The sequence below is a fragment of the Cygnus atratus genome, chromosome 1 (assembly GCF_013377495.2).
Source record: "Cygnus atratus isolate AKBS03 ecotype Queensland, Australia chromosome 1, CAtr_DNAZoo_HiC_assembly, whole genome shotgun sequence".
Lineage (NCBI taxonomy): Eukaryota > Metazoa > Chordata > Aves > Anseriformes > Anatidae > Cygnus > Cygnus atratus.
In genome coordinates, this window is record NC_066362.1 from 201,251,579 (window position 1) to 201,269,651 (window position 18,073).

Sequence of the window (18,073 nt, forward strand, 5' to 3'; positions counted from 1 at the left end):
AAACAGAATTTAACCATTTAAACACTGGGACACAGTGCTGACCAACATCTAAAGATGATCCTGCAATGCAAATATCTCATAACGAGTATAACACACCAGAAAATAAAGGTTTTCTTTAGCGAATACTAATATATAGTGAATAATTGGGCTCTGTTTTTTTATGCCATTGGGTCATATGGCTCCCACCATTTCAGTACCTGAGCCCTGAGCCCCAGTATACATGGCAGTGACAGAGCAGCTCCAGAGGCAGAGGTCATATTTTGGCAGGTGCATTGGATGAGCTGATACTGCACCAGGTGTGCATCAGAGACACAAAGAAGGCTTACAGTAGCATTACCGTGGTCTCAGGTACCTGAAGTCACCTCCAAGTCAGGGGCTCTCCGGCATGGTTGAAGCATCATCTTAAAGACAGCTGGACCTGCAGAAAGGGCTGAGCACAGGCCATAGGAGAGCTGGGAGAAGAAGCTGTGCTTAGCTCGTAGCTACACAGGGGGAAGATGCCATACATCATACGAAGATTTTGGCATGGGGTTTCCAGGCTCAAGAAAAGTGGTTATTCCCAAATGGCAGGCAGAGAGACTGGGACTCTCAGTGACTCACTCAGCGAAATTCAATGGGAATGGCTTCACTGGGAGTTGAACCAGGCCCTTATTTCAGGGTGTAAATAATGAATGAGAAGACACTGGTGCTAGGCTGTGTACAGGCAACCAAGCAGCACCCAAACAACGACTATTTTTGCAATATTTCCTAAATACACACTGTTTGCATTAGTAAGATTCAAGGAGCAACTCTCCTCCCCAAAACCATGTAGCATCTCCTAGATAAAACTGTCGGGGAGCCATGAAGTCACCTCAGCTGGTTACTCTCAAGCAAACAGAGCTTAGTGGAAGGACAGTGTGCAGCAAATAAGATGGTGCTGGACCTTAGTTGTTGTTTGTTTGCATTTGACACCTTATTTCCACACAACAAAGGATTTCCAAGCAGCAACATGCATGAACAATAAAAAATGAAGGAATGAATTTGATCACAAAACCCACACATTTACTTGCAGAAATGTTTCTGAGTGGAGATAAAACACTGCAACATAGGAGCCAGGGAAGAAAAATAATATGAAAAAAAATATTTCTCAATAATATGAAAGTTATTTCCTTATTTTTTTTAATACCTGTGTTTTCTTAATGCATATTTCTACCTGTAGCTAAAAGCAGAACTGTGAGTAGGAGATAATGAAATGAAATTACAATTTTAACCCTTAAAATGTTTTTCTAAAAAGGCAAAGTTTTTTTGCATAGCTCTTGTAGAGGTGGCATAAAGCTGCTGGCAATGCATTCAAGTTCTGCATTCAAGAAATAAGCCCACAAAAGTTACCAAATGTAATATTTTGCAGCAGATAATAAAGTTCATGGCTTTACAACTTTTATGGGATTTTAACCTATACCAGGGCATTTGTAATCAACCCATGAATAATTATGCAAAATGTAGGTGGAAGACATGACAGCAAATACTCTTCCTGAATGCTCATGTTTTCAGAAAATATGAAGAAAAATATTCAACCCACTAAAGGCAACTGCAGAGGTGAACTGAAAGCCTGCTGCCATCACCTCTAAAATTATGCAGATTTGGAGAAAAGTCGCCACACTATGAAGAATATAACCATAACTTTTCTCTAAAAGGAAACCTTAAAGAATGGAAAAACAGCTATAACCTGAACCAGTCAAAGCAAGACAAAACTGACAAAACTTTTGAATCTGGTGCTGAGTTTTTTTTGTTTTTGTTTTGTTTTGTTTTGTTTTGTTTTCAGAGGAGGTGCCCCAAAAAGTGGATTTGGACATGCTCTCTTCCCCATCGTGTGCTTCGTCTCATCTTCTTGTCCTTAAGCTTCCAGACTATGTTCTCATAGACACATTTCTTTCAAGTGAAATTGTATATAAAGTGTGTAACACAGCTGCGGAAACATATTTAGAACTGTTCAGGTGAAGAAGGACAAGATGGCTCCCATGGAAGAGCTGATGGACCACTAAGCCACCCCAGTTTTACGCGAGAGTTATCTCACTGAAATAAACACTTCCATTCATAAAACCAGGAGGTGAGTCAGGTTGAGCTGAGTGATGGGCTTTTCTAATCATCTAGGAGATTAAATGCAGTCCCCCAGTGCATGGCCCATGTTTCAGCTGAGTCCTTCACTCCTCACGTGGGCAAACTACCAATCTGTTTGGCACACAACTTGATCCCAGAACTGGTTGCTGCAGGACTGAACCCAAACATTTCAGAAATCCCAAAGATTTCAGAAAATATTGGCAAACAGGAAATAAATCTCTCACTGATGAATTTATACACTTGGTTCCAGTGGAAACCTTGGATATACAAAGTCAATTGGGTGAGGGCCTAAGTGATCAACTATTTCTTTACCAGCTCTCATCCTTACATGTGGGTGTTCTTTTTTTTCCTTTTTCTTTTTTTTTCTCCTCTGTTTGCTTAAGATAAGCATATAAATACTCTCATCCCAACTCAGACACCCTTATCTATCTCAGCAAGCACTTTGCTGAGATCCTGAAGTCTCCAGTGGCATCTCAGAAGTTAGCATGGCCTGGGTGAGAGCCCATGGAGGGCCTCCATGGGTGAGGGCCCATGGAGGGCCAATCCCCTCAACAAGGACAGCACTGTTTTGGCCTTTGTCCTCGTACAGCTCTTCCCAGTGTGACAGAAACTCATGGTACCTGCTCACCAGTGCCAGAAGAGCCACCAGAAACTTCCTTGTCCTTTCTTTGTGGAGGCATGTATTCCAGGAGAGCATGAAATGCACAACGAAGTAAAGAGAGAGAAGGTGAAACTGAGAGAGGGGCGTCCAGAGGCCTCAAGAGGTAAAAAGGGCTTCATTTGCAGGGTGCCAAGTCTGTGTTCCTGTGTCTGCTAATAAACTAATTTGAATAAAATAGCATCTTACGAAGCTGAGACTTTCTACAGTCTGTAGTTATTTAAGGCATGTAAGGACTGGGTGAGCCACACCACTTAATATCTATGCACACATACTAAATTTAGGAACATATATTCATTCTTCCTAATGTATGTGGAATGTGCCCCTTCATTCCCACTTCTGATTTTACTGCATATTTTATTGTTAGTTTTTCTTTATTTATTAGCAGGGAAGCAAACTGGTATGTTTTAAAATTTCTCTAAGTGTTGTCAGTATTAACTTCCTGAGGATTTTAGCCTGTTTGCAGAGATTCAGTAAAATGAAGATTTTTTTAGGTCAACATTTTCTTCTGGCAGACTGAGCCTGAAGTGCACTTTATTTCCCTTTAATTTAACAGCTCCAGCAGCTTTTCCAGTTAAATCGACTGTTCATTATTGAGCCCATTTATGAAGGGCTGTGCAGTGCAGTTTAATGAATCCCTGGCACAAAGCTCCCTTTCAGTGTAGGGAAAGAATAGCAGCCTATTTAGGTCCTGTAGGGCTGTATGTCAAAGGCTGCCTATAATACTTGTCAGGGAAGGGCAGAAATTCCCACTGATATAAGAATGTGCAAGAAATCAACTTGCACAACCAACTCACAGATTAAGACACAATCAGGAAATGAGACTGTAGGTTTCGGACAGTGACACCTGTTTGGGAAGTGAGACTTTCCCATAACTTCATAACCATACGGGCCTGTACAAACAATCAGGAAAAAAAAGTCCTCCTTCCCCTGCCGCAGAGGTGCTCCTGCTTTCGTGCTGCCTTACCAATGTTGCAGTGAAGGGAAAAGGAGCACGGGCGATCAGGGGCTTGGTTTGCCTTCCCCCAGGGAGGGTTTGGCTGGTGACGGGGTGAAGCAGGGGATGTTCCTTGCCCATGTTCTTGGCATGAGATGTTTCCTTCAGGCTGGATCTCACACCCATCCCTGTGTTGTGGTGGATTTACTCTGGGTTTGGACCCCGAGGTGATGTCATGAGCATCGGGAGGGCAGATTCTGCTTCTGCAGTGCGGAGCTGACACTGTAACGCTGGGCAAGGCTTGCTTGCTTGCTAACGCCTCTGCTGCCTAAGACAACCTCTCTTTTCTGGCCCACTCAGCCCGTAGGGATAACAAATTGTTCTCCTCACTAAGGGCTTGATTTTGTGGCTAAGAGTTGGATTTGTGGGCTGTGCAAAGCCTGAGCCAGTGAGCATTGTGTGACCCTACTCCCTTCAGTTCAGGCTGCAAATGTGCCACTATGGGAGCCAGGTCTGCTGCCTGCAAAGCCTTGGTTTAATTCTCAGAGCCTCTCAAGATGCTGCTGCTACCTATGTGAGGATGAGAAAGAAATCAGAGCAAGACAGATACATCTCCTAAGTGAAAGGGGGCAAGAAAATAGCAGTAGAGCCCCTGGAGCCCCTTACTGAGCACTGAATGCTTCCCAGTAGGATGGAGGTGTGGGCTGGGGGACTGCTGCCAGTTCACTCCCCCAGGAGTGAGTGGAGGGACCTGGATATGTGGTCCAAGCACTTCCATGTCTGATCCCAGCCCACAGAGGAAGGTTCAGTGCTTGCCACCATGCTCAGGCTGAGCAGCACAATCCTGAGCAAGCGCAGGCAGAAGACAAGCATTGGCTCATACGGCTGAAGGGCAAGAGAGACGTTTTGCAGGAATAACCAAACCGCTATTTCCTTGGAAAAAACGAGGCTTCTTTGCAAGTTGTTGACATCATGTGGCTTAGCAAATTTCCCTCCAGGCATTGCCCAACTTGGGGTAATCAGCTCTGCTTGAGAGAACACAGAGAATAAGCATGTTTAATGCAATTATGAAAGCTTTCTAAATCTCCAGATCTGGTCTAGAATATGTAAATTTGTCTGCTTAGCACGGATGAATGCAGTTTGCTTTGCATGCCTGACAATTGTTTTAATACTCTCCAATTTTTAGGAGGTAATAAAGTCTCCCACTAAACCGTATCTGAGCTCTCAAAGCTGTTTAATTGAATGAATTCAGCCTTACAGAAGACAAGCCAGGGCTTTCAGCTTCTTTCTCTAAGCCACCGGATATTTAGCCACTCTGCATATAATACCACCCAGCCTCATTAGCAAACCCCTTTAGAGCTGCTATGAAATATCGCTGCTGTAATGCCGAAGCAGCTAAAAACTTGAGGACAACCCCACTGCCACTGTTATTGTGTTGGCTCACGTTGGCCAGAAATGGCCCCAAACTGGGCAGATAGCGATGCCTGTTTTCCATGCCCTTGTGCAATTTGAAGCAGCCTCAAAGTGGATGTAAAACTATGCAGTGGAGAACGCAGGGGATGTATATGTTGTTCTTTACATTTCCCCATCAATAAGGGAGCTCAGAGCAGGCTGCAAAGCTTGACAGGGCTTGACAGGACCCGAGGGCAGCTAATCTGTGTCGGCTGTACTCCAGCTAGGCAGTTTAAATCCACCCCTTATATAGACATTCTTATATGGCGAGATATATAGATTTCCCATAGCTCTCTATCTGTTTTTTTTTTTGCTTCAATTACACAGTTGCACTCAGGGCAACTCCCCTCAAAAAGAGGAGGCTCCCACAGAACATGGAGCCGGCTTTCTGAGACCTGGCCCAGATGTGCTGCTGCTGAGACCTGGCCAATGCCCAACACAGAGCTCCCAGGTGTGTTTGCATGGACAGAAACTCAGTATGAGCCCATGCTTTGGGAAAGAGCTGCTGCTGATGCTGGGCTGCTCCTCCCCTGAAGCAGAGATGGATCCTTCCCATTAGAAGATTTCGGTTGCAGCCAAACATTACCACCAAGCTAGGAACGGACCCTTGGAAATAATCTGAGTGTTTTCAGTCAGCTCTGAAACTCGCTGTGAGCAAGGTCTGCTGCTGCGAGGCGCTGCGTGAGGGACTGAGAAAATCGGCATTTTTGTTTTGTAGAGGATATTGAGCCTTTTTTCTCACATGAAATATGTGCTTTCCCCTCTTTTCTCAATCCAATGCTTGTTTGTTTTGCGTTCAATCAGTGTTTGAAATCACAGTGGGGTGAATTTGGCTGATTTTTCCTTCTCACCACTAAGTACATTCTGAGGAAGCAGCCTGCTTCCCTTTTCTTCCACAGAGTTTTGCTTTCTGGTTTGTCCTTCCTGCTGTGTTTCTAATGAATTGGTGCATCCCAAGAAAACTCACTTCACTTCAGTCAAAATCAGATATGTGTCTTTGTTCATATTTGGACATACAAAATCACTAAAGATAAATCTGTACCTCACAGGGTTGAGAAAAGTGCTATTCTGCATCATTAAAAATGCACGTACAATTTTCTAAAGGTAAAAGTGTCTTCATACCCCCCTGAAAAGGCAGTATAGTTCCCTCAGGAGCTGTTTTTTTTTTTTTTTTCACATACCTGGAATATGAAAGATTTATAGGGCTGCCTCACTAAGCACATAGAATGACAGAATTTCCTGAGTTGTCAGGGACCCACAAGGGTCATTGACTCCACCTCCTGGCTCCACACAGGACTACCTAAGAATCAAAGCATACGTCTGAGAGCATTGCCCAAACGCTTCTTGAAGCATACATAAGTAAGTAGTTGTTAAAATCTCTCCTGAATCACAGCGCCGGACTTTCCCAAGCCATGTACATAACTACGCTTGGAAGAAAACTCACTGCAAACTAATTTAGGCTGGTGCCATGCCCTTGTCCTGCCTGGTGCCACAGCAGGAGTGCATCTCCAGTCCCTGACAGGCAGTGCCAGGCTCGATCCCACATTTTGTGCCAGCGGGGCCGTGGCTGCAGGAGTGGGGACGGTGCTTGGGGTGGTGACACGCTAGTGATGGGCATCCCACAGAGTTGGCCCGGAGGGGGTGGCCTGGGGGCTGCTGTGTGACCTGAGGGTGCTGTGTACTTGCCTTGGGGGGGTGTATGTGATCTGGGGGTGCTTTGTACCTACCTCGGGGGGGTGTTTGTGATTTGTGTACCCGGGGGGGGGGTCAGCGATGCACCTGTCCAAGAACTGACGCCCGTGCCCCGACCCCGCCGCCGCTGTCCCCGGCCGGGGGCGCGCAGCCCGGCCCGGCCCCCGTGCTCACGGTGGGGAGGCGGGGAGGGTCCGGGGCCAGCCCCGCGCCTGAGCCCTCCTCCTCCTCCTCCTCCTCCTCCTCCTCCTCCTCCTCCTCCTCCTCCCCCGGCCGCCGCCTTTTCCCCGCCGCCGCCGCCTGCAGCCCGGCGCTGCCCTGCGGAGCTCGGCGCGGCGGCGCCCCGCCGCCGGCCATGGCCGTGCCAGCCGCCCTGCTCAGCCCCCACCACCACCTCCTCTCCTTCTGCTTCCCCGCCGGCGGCCTGCTGGGCTATGCCGACCTGGAGAAGGGCTACGAGGGCGGAGGAGGAGGAGGAGGCGGCGGAGGCGAGGCGGGGGACTTTAAGGAAGCCACCAGGGACCTGCTGAGCTTCATCGACTCGGCCTCCAGCAACATCAAGCTGGCGCTGGACAAGCCGGTGAAGTCGAAGAGGAAGGTGAACCACAGGAAATACCTGCAGAAGCAGATCAAGCGTTGCACCGGCATCATCGCCGCCGCCGCCCCGCCGCCCTCCTCCTCCTCCCCGGCCGCCGCCGCCTGCCCGGCCAAGCAGCCCCCGCCACCTCGCCGGGAAGCCTCTACGGCGGCCAGCAGCCTGCAGAGCAAGAGCCTGGCGGCCCTTTTCGGCTCCCTGCAGCCGGGAAGGGGCTCGGCGAGCGGCTGCGGGGCGGCGGGAGGAGGCGGTGGAGGAAGCAGCGGAGGGTCAGCGGCTGCGGGTGGCCCTCGGAAGGTGCCTCTGCGGGCCCGCAACCTGCCGCCCTCCTTCTTCACCGAGCCGGCTCTGCCGCCCCGCGGGCCTCCGCCGGCCTCCAAGGAGACGGAGAAAGGCGGTGGGGCGGAGGCAGCCGAGTTTTTCGAGCTGCTGGGCTCCGACTACGGAGCGCTGCTGCCTGAGCACGCTGCCCCGCAGGACGCCTTCCCCGCCGCCCGCCTGCCCGCCGACCTGGGGCTCGAGCACGGCCTCTACGAGGCTCCGCTGCCTCCGCTGCCCGCCGCCCACCACCCGCTGTTGGGTGGGCTGCTGTACCCCGAGCCGCCCTGGAGCCCGGCCGGGCCCTGCAGCCCCCCAAAAAAGTCACCTCCCGAGGCACTACGCCCGCTCTACTCTGGCGGAGCGGAGTCCGGCAGCGAGGCCTTCGGCTCCTTCTTCCCTGAGTGCCCCTTGGCCCCGCCACAGGTGCCCTACGACTACAGCACCGGCTACCACCGGGCCACCTACTCCGGCCTGTAGGGCAAGGCTGGTGGGCTCGGCCCCCTGGGCCTCGAACACAGACCATAACGCGGGGGGAAGGAGGGAGCGAGCAAGCCCACCTCCTGTGGGGTGGCCAAGTCCTGGATGAGGGCTCAGGATGGGACCCAGTGGATGCTCACGGTGGTGAGGGAAGAGCTGGGTTCGGCCACCTTGGAGGGGCTGGGGGCTGCGCTCGCCCTGCCAGCCCCCCGAAAGCCAGCTACAGCTCCCGTTGGAAGAGCACTGGGATCTGGGATGTCCCAGTGCCCGGCAAGTCGCCTCCTCCTCTTGCAGCCTGGGAGATGCTGCGGTGTGCCAATAAAAACGTGAAATACTCGATTCCTTCAGGTGTTTTTATAGTGCACAGTGACTACGGTGCGTTAGCGTTCATTAGGGGTCAGGTTTTGTGTTACTGTAGGCAGACGCGACTTGATTTATGTGTCCGGTGTGACATTGCAACGGGGGCTGCTCTCCTTGAAGGCATCCGTGACCACTTGTAAATGATTTCAGTTTGGAAGTAAAACTCAGTCAACTCTTGCGGTGTGTTTAACGTCTTTCGCAGCCGTGCGTGCATCCCAAGTGCTGGCGGATTTTCAGCTGAGGACACAAAAGGCGAGTAAAAACAATTCAGTGAAGCAAAATTTGAAAACAAATGCTGCTACCAAATCTTAGGTGTCCTGAAATTTAACAATGTCTTGCAGGATCTTGCAAACAGCAATTTAAGTTAACTGACAGCGTAAGTTCTGGACAAAAATGTACTGTAGCTGCTCCAGCTATGTGATTCCTACAGACCATTGGATTTCTTTCAGGAATGTGTCAAAGCTCGGAAAGCAATGTGGCTCAGTCTCATTGTGTACAGGAGATTATTTGATAATCATTTAAGTTATGTAAAAGAGTCTATGATAGGTCCTATAAAAATAAAGCTACGCAGTAGATCTAAGACCTGTGGTTCTTACTGCTGTTGAAATGCAGTGTTCCAGTGTTTTTCACCGCGTCTCCATCCTCTCTAAGTGTTTCTTGGCAGCAGTTAAGACAGGCAGTGGTTATTGTCTTTCCTAAATCTTTTGAAATGCTGTATTTTATCCACAGCGACCCGTGCTTGTTTTGCCTTCATTTGTAGTGACTGTTTCTTTAGTTTACTAGAAAGAAGGGACTGATAATACCTTACTAAAGCCAGGGGATGAAAATTGTTACAGTTATAAAAACAGATCAAAATACTTGGAGGTTTCCTATTGAGATGCGAGTCTTAAAAGGCAATCCTGCAGTTTGGCTCCCTGCCAGTCCCAAGCTGACTGTTTGTTTTTGAAACGGGATTCACATACAGATAAGCCTGAGTTTTACCCTTGGTGGTGATAAATCCATGTGCCTTCTATCTTTACAAGATGTGAAAGGTAAAGCTTTTTTTTTTTAATTATTATTTTTTTTAATTATTTTTTATTCTTTCATCAAGCCAGATTTAACTTTTAAGAGACTTAGGGTCAAGAAGTTGAGATATACAGAGAAGTGAAACAAGATCTGGAAGTAAACCTTGAGATAATTTGTATCTGAAATTGCCTTAATTTTACTTTTAAATAGCAAGAACTGTAATGTATGTATAACTTACACCATTTCTTTCCTCCCCAAAAGTTGCCCAAGATCTGTACAAGCTTTATGGAAAGGAACCATGATGGATGAACAGCCACAATACTCCAGCATCCATTAGCTGGACTGAGCCCAGCTGTGTGCTGTTAAGGAAACACACTTTTCAAGTATAATTCTGCATTAGTTTATTTAACTAAGCTTCATGAGAGCATGTATGAGGAACAATGGGCAGCCAGTCCAGCCAAGGTAGCTACAAATTAGGTTAATCCTGCCCCGCTGCTGGTTTGGTTGACTGGACAATGTCCTACCCCATGGATTCCATCCCGCTGTCTTCCATCCTTGGCAGATCTCCCAGGGAAGAGAGTGTGAGTTTGCATTTGTGATCAGCATGCTGCCAGGTCCAAACATAGCTTATGTATAACTACATCTTAGATTGTCTAGAAAGACTTACTAGGGGGGTATTTTGGTTGGAGAGGGTTTTTTTTTTTTTTTTTTTTTTTTCACTGCTGCGAGTGAGAATTTGTAGCACATATTAGCAGCAGCTGTTGGGAGTATTGCAGCTTGATGGTGTTTGCTAACAGACCTTACTACCCAGCTTTCTCACCTGAGCTGTGCACCTCAAATCTGTGCTTGCAGCAGGCCAAGCAGATGAAGGGGAAGTTTATAATGCAATGTTCTGTCAAAGGAAAAAGAATATCTTTTTTCATTTAGGGTTTCACCAAGCAATGTATTCATTTCACAAGCTCAGCGTGCAAGTAGGTATCAATCAGGGACCTAATCCTGAAGACCTTACAGTCATCCAAGTCTGTCAGCTGTTTCACAGACTTCAGTGGGACCTTGCTTGAAAAAAAGTCTCAAATAGGTCTTCAGGAATAGACTCCGGGATGTACTATGTAGACACTGCAAACCTGAATAGTGTGTTTCCCCACAAGTCCCACCCTTTTATTTTAGGTAGCTGTAAAGTGCCACAAATCTGACCTGCCAGTGTTTCTCACTTGTTGGGTGCTCTGCTCCCTTGTAGATAGTGTCCTGGGATGCTCAGAAGCACAGCATCAGTCTTCTTGGGTTCGGTTTTGTCTCAGACGAGAGGGAGAAGCAGCTCTGTGGGTGTCAGTGGAGCTGAGCTGGTGTAAAACCAGTATGGCAGCCTGCTCCATCCGCTGCCCAGATCAGAGCGGTTCTTCTCGATGGACTTGCCAGAAGTTGGGGCAGCTCCAGGAGCCAGCCTGACTGAGCAGCAGCTGCAGATATTGCTTCAGCTTAGCCTGTATCCTGTAATAGTTCATTAAACGGGGTTTTCAGTTTATAGGTGTTTACACTGGAAAAATATAAAATAAATAAATAATAATAATAAAAAAAATAGGATCGGTATACCTTGCAGTACTGCTGCATTTCTGATAGAGGATGTATTTGAGGAGTACCTGGTGTGGGAAGCTCTGGGAAGGAGCTCACAATGGCTGGGTTGCTCCCACAGCTTTTCCCACAGCACAGGCCAAACAAAGAACTTCTGTGCAACTCCTGAGAAGTGCTGGAGCTCCTCTCCGTGCTGCTGAGGAGGCGAGGGAACCCTTACCAGACCCAGGGTTGCCATCTAGCGGAACTGCAGCTTTTTGTGCATGTGGGAGCTTTTTTTTTGTTGTGTTTTTCCCCAGTTTGAGTAGTCCGGGCACAGAAAATGTCACATGGGAGTCTCACTTGTAAATGCCCTTGGGAAATAGCTTTCTGTCTCTTTTAAGCACCTGTAAGAATAAAACCTTTTGTAATTGAGCAGGATAATTTGGTTTATCTGGTGCACTTTTCCAAGGAGTCTGTCCCTAAAAACTAAATCTTGTCATATTTATTTTTGTCTTAAAAGAAGCGTGTTCTTTGAATGGAAGTGGGTTCTGGTTTGTCAGATCAAGTTCAGACTATTAAAATATTTAATTCTACAAAGTTTTCACTGAGTTTCTCAGATATTCTAAATACAATTTTGTTGCCGGTGAATTTTACACATATTACCTGCTTTTACTGGACTTTTTTTTTTTTTGGTGGGAAAATGTACGCATCTTAATAACTTCCTATGCAGCCAAGATGATAAAAGTGGAATAAAAAGAGCACTTTGCTCTCTTTTAAAATGAGGGAATCTCACCTTTCTTTAATGGTGTTTTAGTGACAAATAGCAAAGGGTTCACAATGAATAGCTATTGCTGCATCTCACTATTTTGTGACTTAAACAGTTTGGACCCCTTCAAGAAAACTGAAAGATTCTCTCATTTTCTTGGATGGACTTTTAAAACTGGCTTACTAACTTGCTAAGGACCTGAGCTTGGGATTGCTCTAATACAGTCTGACCCCGATGATAAGAAGTCATCTTCGATGAGCTTATGCAGTTGTTCAAACAATGTTAGTAAAAAAGATACAGAAGTTTATTGTAAAGTTTATTTGCGTTATGACTTTGTGAATAAACTGCTTTTGTCAACAGTGCAAAAACTGAAGGTAATTCTGCAGACATGCAAGCAACAAAGGTGGCAACATGAGTTGTTCAAGCCTACAAGCCTGACTATCTGAAACAGGAGTTTGGAATGTCTTCAGGGTTACTCAAGAGACTGCGACCTACCTTCTCTACAAATAACTCATCTCTATTTTTTTTTAAAGATTGGTAAATGGTTATTTAAAATCCAATGTTATTTGTAATGCATTTATGTAAGAGAAAAAAAAAGAAAAAAAAATGTGTGTTATAAGCAGTGATCCCTTCCAAAATCTGTGTGGGTAAACACTGGCAGATGATTACTAAAAGGTCAGGGGAGAACTTTTATTTCCAATTTTATTATGTTTTTTAATACCTCACTGTAACTTTGATTATCCTTGGTGACTCCCCTCCCTCATTGTCAGAGAAGTATTCCACTAGACTGTAGGCTTTTAGCCTTTTATGCTTTTTAGATTCCGCCATATAAAAGGAAATGTATTGTAAAAGCCTTATCTTTCTTGGTTGTTTTGGCTGTAGCCCACAGACTTATGGCTGTCTGTATGTCATGGACTCATCACTAAGAACATTTTCAATTGCTTTTTAAATTGCATTTTTAATTGCTTGAATTGGCAAATGCAGGACTTAAGGAATATGCAGCATTTCTCCTAAATGACCTTTTGCTTGTCCTTCTCTGAGACGGGGGAAATCATGTCTGATTATGAAATCTCTGTTATCCCCCCCCAAAGGTAGCTACAACTACACAATTTACCCTGTGCTCTCTTCAAAGGCAGCTACAACTAAATATTTTACCCTGTGCGCTCCTCCTGTCCTGCTATCCCTGGGACATAAGAAAATGTGGATTGAACTGTAATAAGAGAGGGAAGAAGGACAGGATTCCATCTTTGTTCTGAAGTGCTCTGATGTTCCTGTTAGTGCATGTTTTGTGTGTCAGGATGTCTCCTGTTGGCCATTTCAGCCTTTGCAACTAATTGTTGATCAGTCTGTGGGCTCTGAACAAATTCTGACAAATGCTGCTGTGGCAGATGACTGAGAGCATTTGCTACACCACCTCTTTGCCATAGAATCATAGAAACACAAGGTTGGAAAGGACCTACAAGATCATCTAGTCCAACCATCCTCCTATCACCAATAATACCCACTAAGTTACTAAATCATATCTCATAGCACCTCATCTAGGCGTTCTTGAACACCACGAGGGACGGTGATTCCACCACCTCCCTGGGCTGTTCCAGTGCCTGACCAATCTTTGAGAGAAAAAGTTTTTCCTGATATCTAATCTAAATCTCCCCAGGTGCAACTTGTGGCCATTTCCTTGAGTCCTATCTTTAGTTATCTGGGAGAAGAGGCTGACCCCCTCCCCATCACAACCTCCCTTCAGGACAATGATGTCTCCCCTGAACCTCCTCTTCTCCAGACTAAACAATCCCAGCTCCCTCAGCTGCTCTTCATAAGACTTGTGCTCCAGACCCCTCACCAGTTTTGTTGTCCTTCTCTGGACACGCTCCAGGGCCTCGATGTCTCTCTTGAAGTGAGGGGCCCAAAAATGAACACAGTACTCAAGGTGTGGCCTCATCAAAGCTGAGTACCGGGGGATGATCACCTCCCTGGTCCTGCTGGCTACGCTATTTCTAATACAGGCCAGGATGCCATTGGCCTTCTTGGCCACCTGGGCACATTGCTGGCTCATGTTCAGCCGAGCATCGATCAACACTCTCAGGTCCTTTTCCTCTTCATAGTCATCTAGACAATCTGCCCCAAGCCCATAGCGTTGCATGGGGTTATTGTGGCCAAAGTGCAGGACCCGGCACTTGGCCTTGTTGAACGTCATCCCATTCACCTCAGCCCAGCAGTCCAGCCTATCCAGATTCCTCTGAAGGGCCAACCCTAACCTCAGGCAGATCGACACTACCTCCCAACTTCATGTCATCTGCAAACTTACTGAGGGTACACTCAATCCCCTCATCTAGGTCATCAATAAAGATATTAAACAAGATAGGCCCCAGTACTGACCCCTGGGGGACACCACTTGTAACAGGATGCCAGCTGGAATTAACTCCATTAATCACTACGTGCTGGGCACGACCCTACAGCCAGTTCTTTACCAGAGAAGAGTGTACCTGCCAAGGACGTGGGCAGACAGTTTCCCCAGGAGAACACTGTGGGAGACTGTGTCAAAGGCTTTGCTGAAGTCTAAATAGACTACATCAACAGCCTTTCCCTCATCTACCAGTCTGGTCACTTGGTCATAGTAGGAGATGAGGTTGGACAAGCACAACCTGCCTTTCGTGAACCCATGCTGGCTGGGCCTAATCCCCTGGACGCAACGCACCCAAGATGATTTGCTCCTTAATTTTCCCTGGAACCAAGGTCAGGCTGACAGGCCTGTAGTTACCTGGGTCCTCCTTACGGCCCTTCTTGTAGATGGGAGTCACACTGGCAAGCCTCCAATCCTCTGGGACCTCTCCAGATAACCAGGAACGCTGGTAGATGATGGAAAGCATCTTGGCAATCACCTCTGCCAGCTCCCTCAGCACCCTAGGGTGGAGCCTGTCTGGTCCCATGGACTTGTGACATTCCAGATGGAGGAGCAGGACTCTAACTGTCTCTTCCTGGATCACAGGGGGTGATTCTCTACTTGAATCACAGGGGACTTCCAGGTCAGGGCGTAAAGTACCCTGAGGATAACTGATCCAACTATTAAAGACAGATGTAAAGAAGGCGTTGAGAACCTCAGCCTTTTCCTTATCCTCGGTGATCTCATTCCCTGCTGCATCAAGTAAAGGATGGAATTTTTCATTGGTTCTTCTCTTGCTGTTAATATATTTGTAAAAGGATTTCTTGTTCTCTTTTACTGCAGTGGCCGATCTGAGTTCGAGATGGGGTTTTGCCTTTCTAACTTCCTCCCTGCATATCTTAGCAACTTCTTTGTAGTCACCCCAAGTAGTCTGTCCTTTCTTCCAGAGGACATAGACTCTCTTTTTCTCCCAGAGTCTCAACAAAATTTCCTGGTTCATCCATGCCAGTCTTCTTCCCCTCCAGCTCGCCTTACGGGACACAGGAACAGCCTGCTCCTGTGCCTGTAAGATTTCTGTCTTGAGGAGTGTCTAGGCTTCCTGGACCCCTTTGTCCTTCAGGAGTGACTCCCAAGGGACCCCTGCGACAAGTGTCATGAACAGATCAAAGTCTGCCCTGGGGAAGTTCAAGATAGCAGTTTTGCTAGTTACCCTTCTGACATCACCAAGAATAGAAAACTCTACAATTTCACGATCACTCTGCCCAAGATAGTCCCCAGCTTTCACATCTCCCACCGGTCCTTCTCTGTTAGTGAAGAGCAGGTCTAGTGGGGCACCTCCCCTGGTAGGCTCTTGAACCAGCTGTGTCAGAAAGCTATCTTCCACACACTAGAAACCTCCTGGACTGGTTCTTCTGCACAGTATTATATTTCCAGCATATATCAGGGAAGTTGAAGTCTCCCATGAGAACGAGTGTTGGTGATCGTGTAACTTTTGTGAGCTGCTCATAGAATGCCTCATCCATCTCTTCATCCTGATTAGGCAGTTTATAACAGACCCCCACCAAGATGTCACCCCTACAGGCCTTCCCCCTGATCCTTATCCATAGACACTCAAATTTATCATTCCCAACCTCAAGCTCTTCAACATCAAAACACTCTTTAATATATAGAGCCACACCACCACCCTTCCTTCCTTGTCTATCCCTTCTGAAGAGCTTGTATCCGTCCATCACAGTACTCTAGTCATGGGAGTGATCCTACCATGTTTCAGTTATAGCAACTAGGTCGTAGTTAGCCTGTCACATAATCGCTTCCAGCTCCTCCTGTTTGTTGCCCATGCTGCGTGCATTGGTGTAGATGCACTTCAGATGAGACATCTGTCTCACCCCCAGCTTCAGCATAGTTCCCCTAGGCACTTCTCTGGTGAGCCCTGTTTTATGCCCCTCCCCTGTCATAGCTAGTTAAAAGCTCTCTCGATGAGTCCTGTTAGCTTCTGAGCTAGGATTCGTTTCCCCTTTGAGACAAGTGAGTTTCATCCATTGGCAATAGGCCAAGGGTCAAGTAAACTGCCCCATGGTCAAAGAACCCAAAGTTCCTGTCTTGACACCAGCCTCTCACCCAGTTATTCATTACCTGTGTTTTCCTAGCCCGCTCTGTGTCCTTCACCTCCCCAGAAGGTATAGAACAAAACACCACTTGTGCTCCCGCTCCTTTAACTATTCGCCCTAAACCCCTGAAATTCCTTTTCATAGTTCGCAGGCTTCTCTGAGTGATTTCATCACTGCCCACCTGAACTATGAGTAATGGGTAGTAATCAGTGGGGTGAACCAGCTCCGGGAGTTTTCTAGTTATGTCCCTGATCCGGGCCCCAGGTAGGCAGCACACTTCCCTACGGCTCTGGTCTGGTCTGCAAATGGAGTCCTCCATTCCTCTGAGAAGGGAGTCGCCTAACACAACCACCCTTCTTTCTTTCCTGGCAGAGGCAGTCTGAATGCGTGGAGTCGACTGCCTCATCCTTGGTAACCTCTTTGGGGAACTTTTCTGCACCTCCCCTCTTACCGCCCCTTCGATGTCCAATGCTACAAACCTATTGCTTAGAGGGACCTGGGGACGCAAGGGTAGCAGAGTGGGGATTGCCCACTGTGCCGAGCAGGGACCCTTTCCCAACCCTCCCCATCCCTCAGGTCCCCCTCCTCTGCCTGACAGGGACAGGCTAGGGGGTCCACCACCAGTTGTGGGGTATGTTCCTGGAGCCTTTCCCTCTGGCATGCCAGGGAGCTACTCCACCAGTCGATCTCCTGCTCACAGTCCCTGATGGCCCTCAGTCTCTCAACCTGCTCTTTCAGCTCTGCCACCACGCTGACCACATCTTCCACCTGTTCGCACCTCACACTGGTGGAATACTTGCTGCCTTCCCCTGGCAGCAGCAGGCTCTGGCACTCCCTGCAACCAGAGACCTGTACAGCCACGGTTCTGGACAGGCCCTCTGTTTGTGTCGCCACAGTCTTTTTGGGGCAAGCTCTCTGCCAGGTGGAGACCATTGCAAAAACTGTGGTCACAGAGACTGCCAGTAGATAGGACGGACTCAAAAGGGAGGAGGAACAGACTCCCTGTGCCCTGCCGCACGAGCTCCCACACCCACCACTACAGCACACTGAGGGTGGTTCTAATGTGCTGGTCTGCTGGTCACCCTTCCCGGTGCCTGGTGGGCAGCGATGCATCACCGCCCTGCCGGAGGCTTTTTCTAGGCAGAGGGCCTGGGTGCAGTCACTGCTGCCCTGGCAATGCCCACTCCCTGTCAGCCTCTTTCGTGAGAGCTGGCGGGTGCTGCCTGGTCGTGCTGCTGTCCCAGGCCACCCCTGGAGAAGCAAGGGCCCGAGATCCCCCTGAACTTGTGGTCGGGTGCTACGGCTGCGGCTGCACCAGCTCCGAGGCAGCCAACCTCGACTGTAGGTGCTATCCCTTGGCAGTTTGCACTGAAGGGAACTGCACCTCTGCCTCTGTTATTCCAGCCTGTGATTTGCCTGAGTGCATCTTTATGGAGGGTGTGAAGTGAACTGGGGGGTTGTTCAGCTCAGCTGTTTCGGCCAAAGCTCAGCTAAGCAAATCAGCTTGTGGGCTGGTATTGAGTTAAACCTAAGATATGGGGCAACAAGAACAATACTTTACCAGAAACTGTAGATAGGGAATACTGCTGTTTCTTGAGTAGCAGATGAGCATAATTTTGCTTAGTTTTATAAAATGTACAGGCCCATTTCTTAAACCTCTGTGTGCCTGCACAG

General features: G+C 47.8%; 1 protein-coding gene across 1 annotated transcript; it reads left to right on the forward strand.

Moving 5' to 3' along the window:
- The first annotated feature begins 7,120 nt into the window (after positions 1-7,120).
- On the forward strand, positions 7,121-9,161 carry FAM181B (family with sequence similarity 181 member B). The gene has a single exon (XM_035571199.2). The coding sequence runs from the start codon at positions 7,192-7,194 to the stop codon at positions 8,227-8,229; it is 1,038 nt and encodes a 345-aa protein (XP_035427092.1). The 5' UTR covers positions 7,121-7,191; the 3' UTR covers positions 8,230-9,161.
- The last annotated feature ends 8,912 nt before the right edge of the window (positions 9,162-18,073 follow it).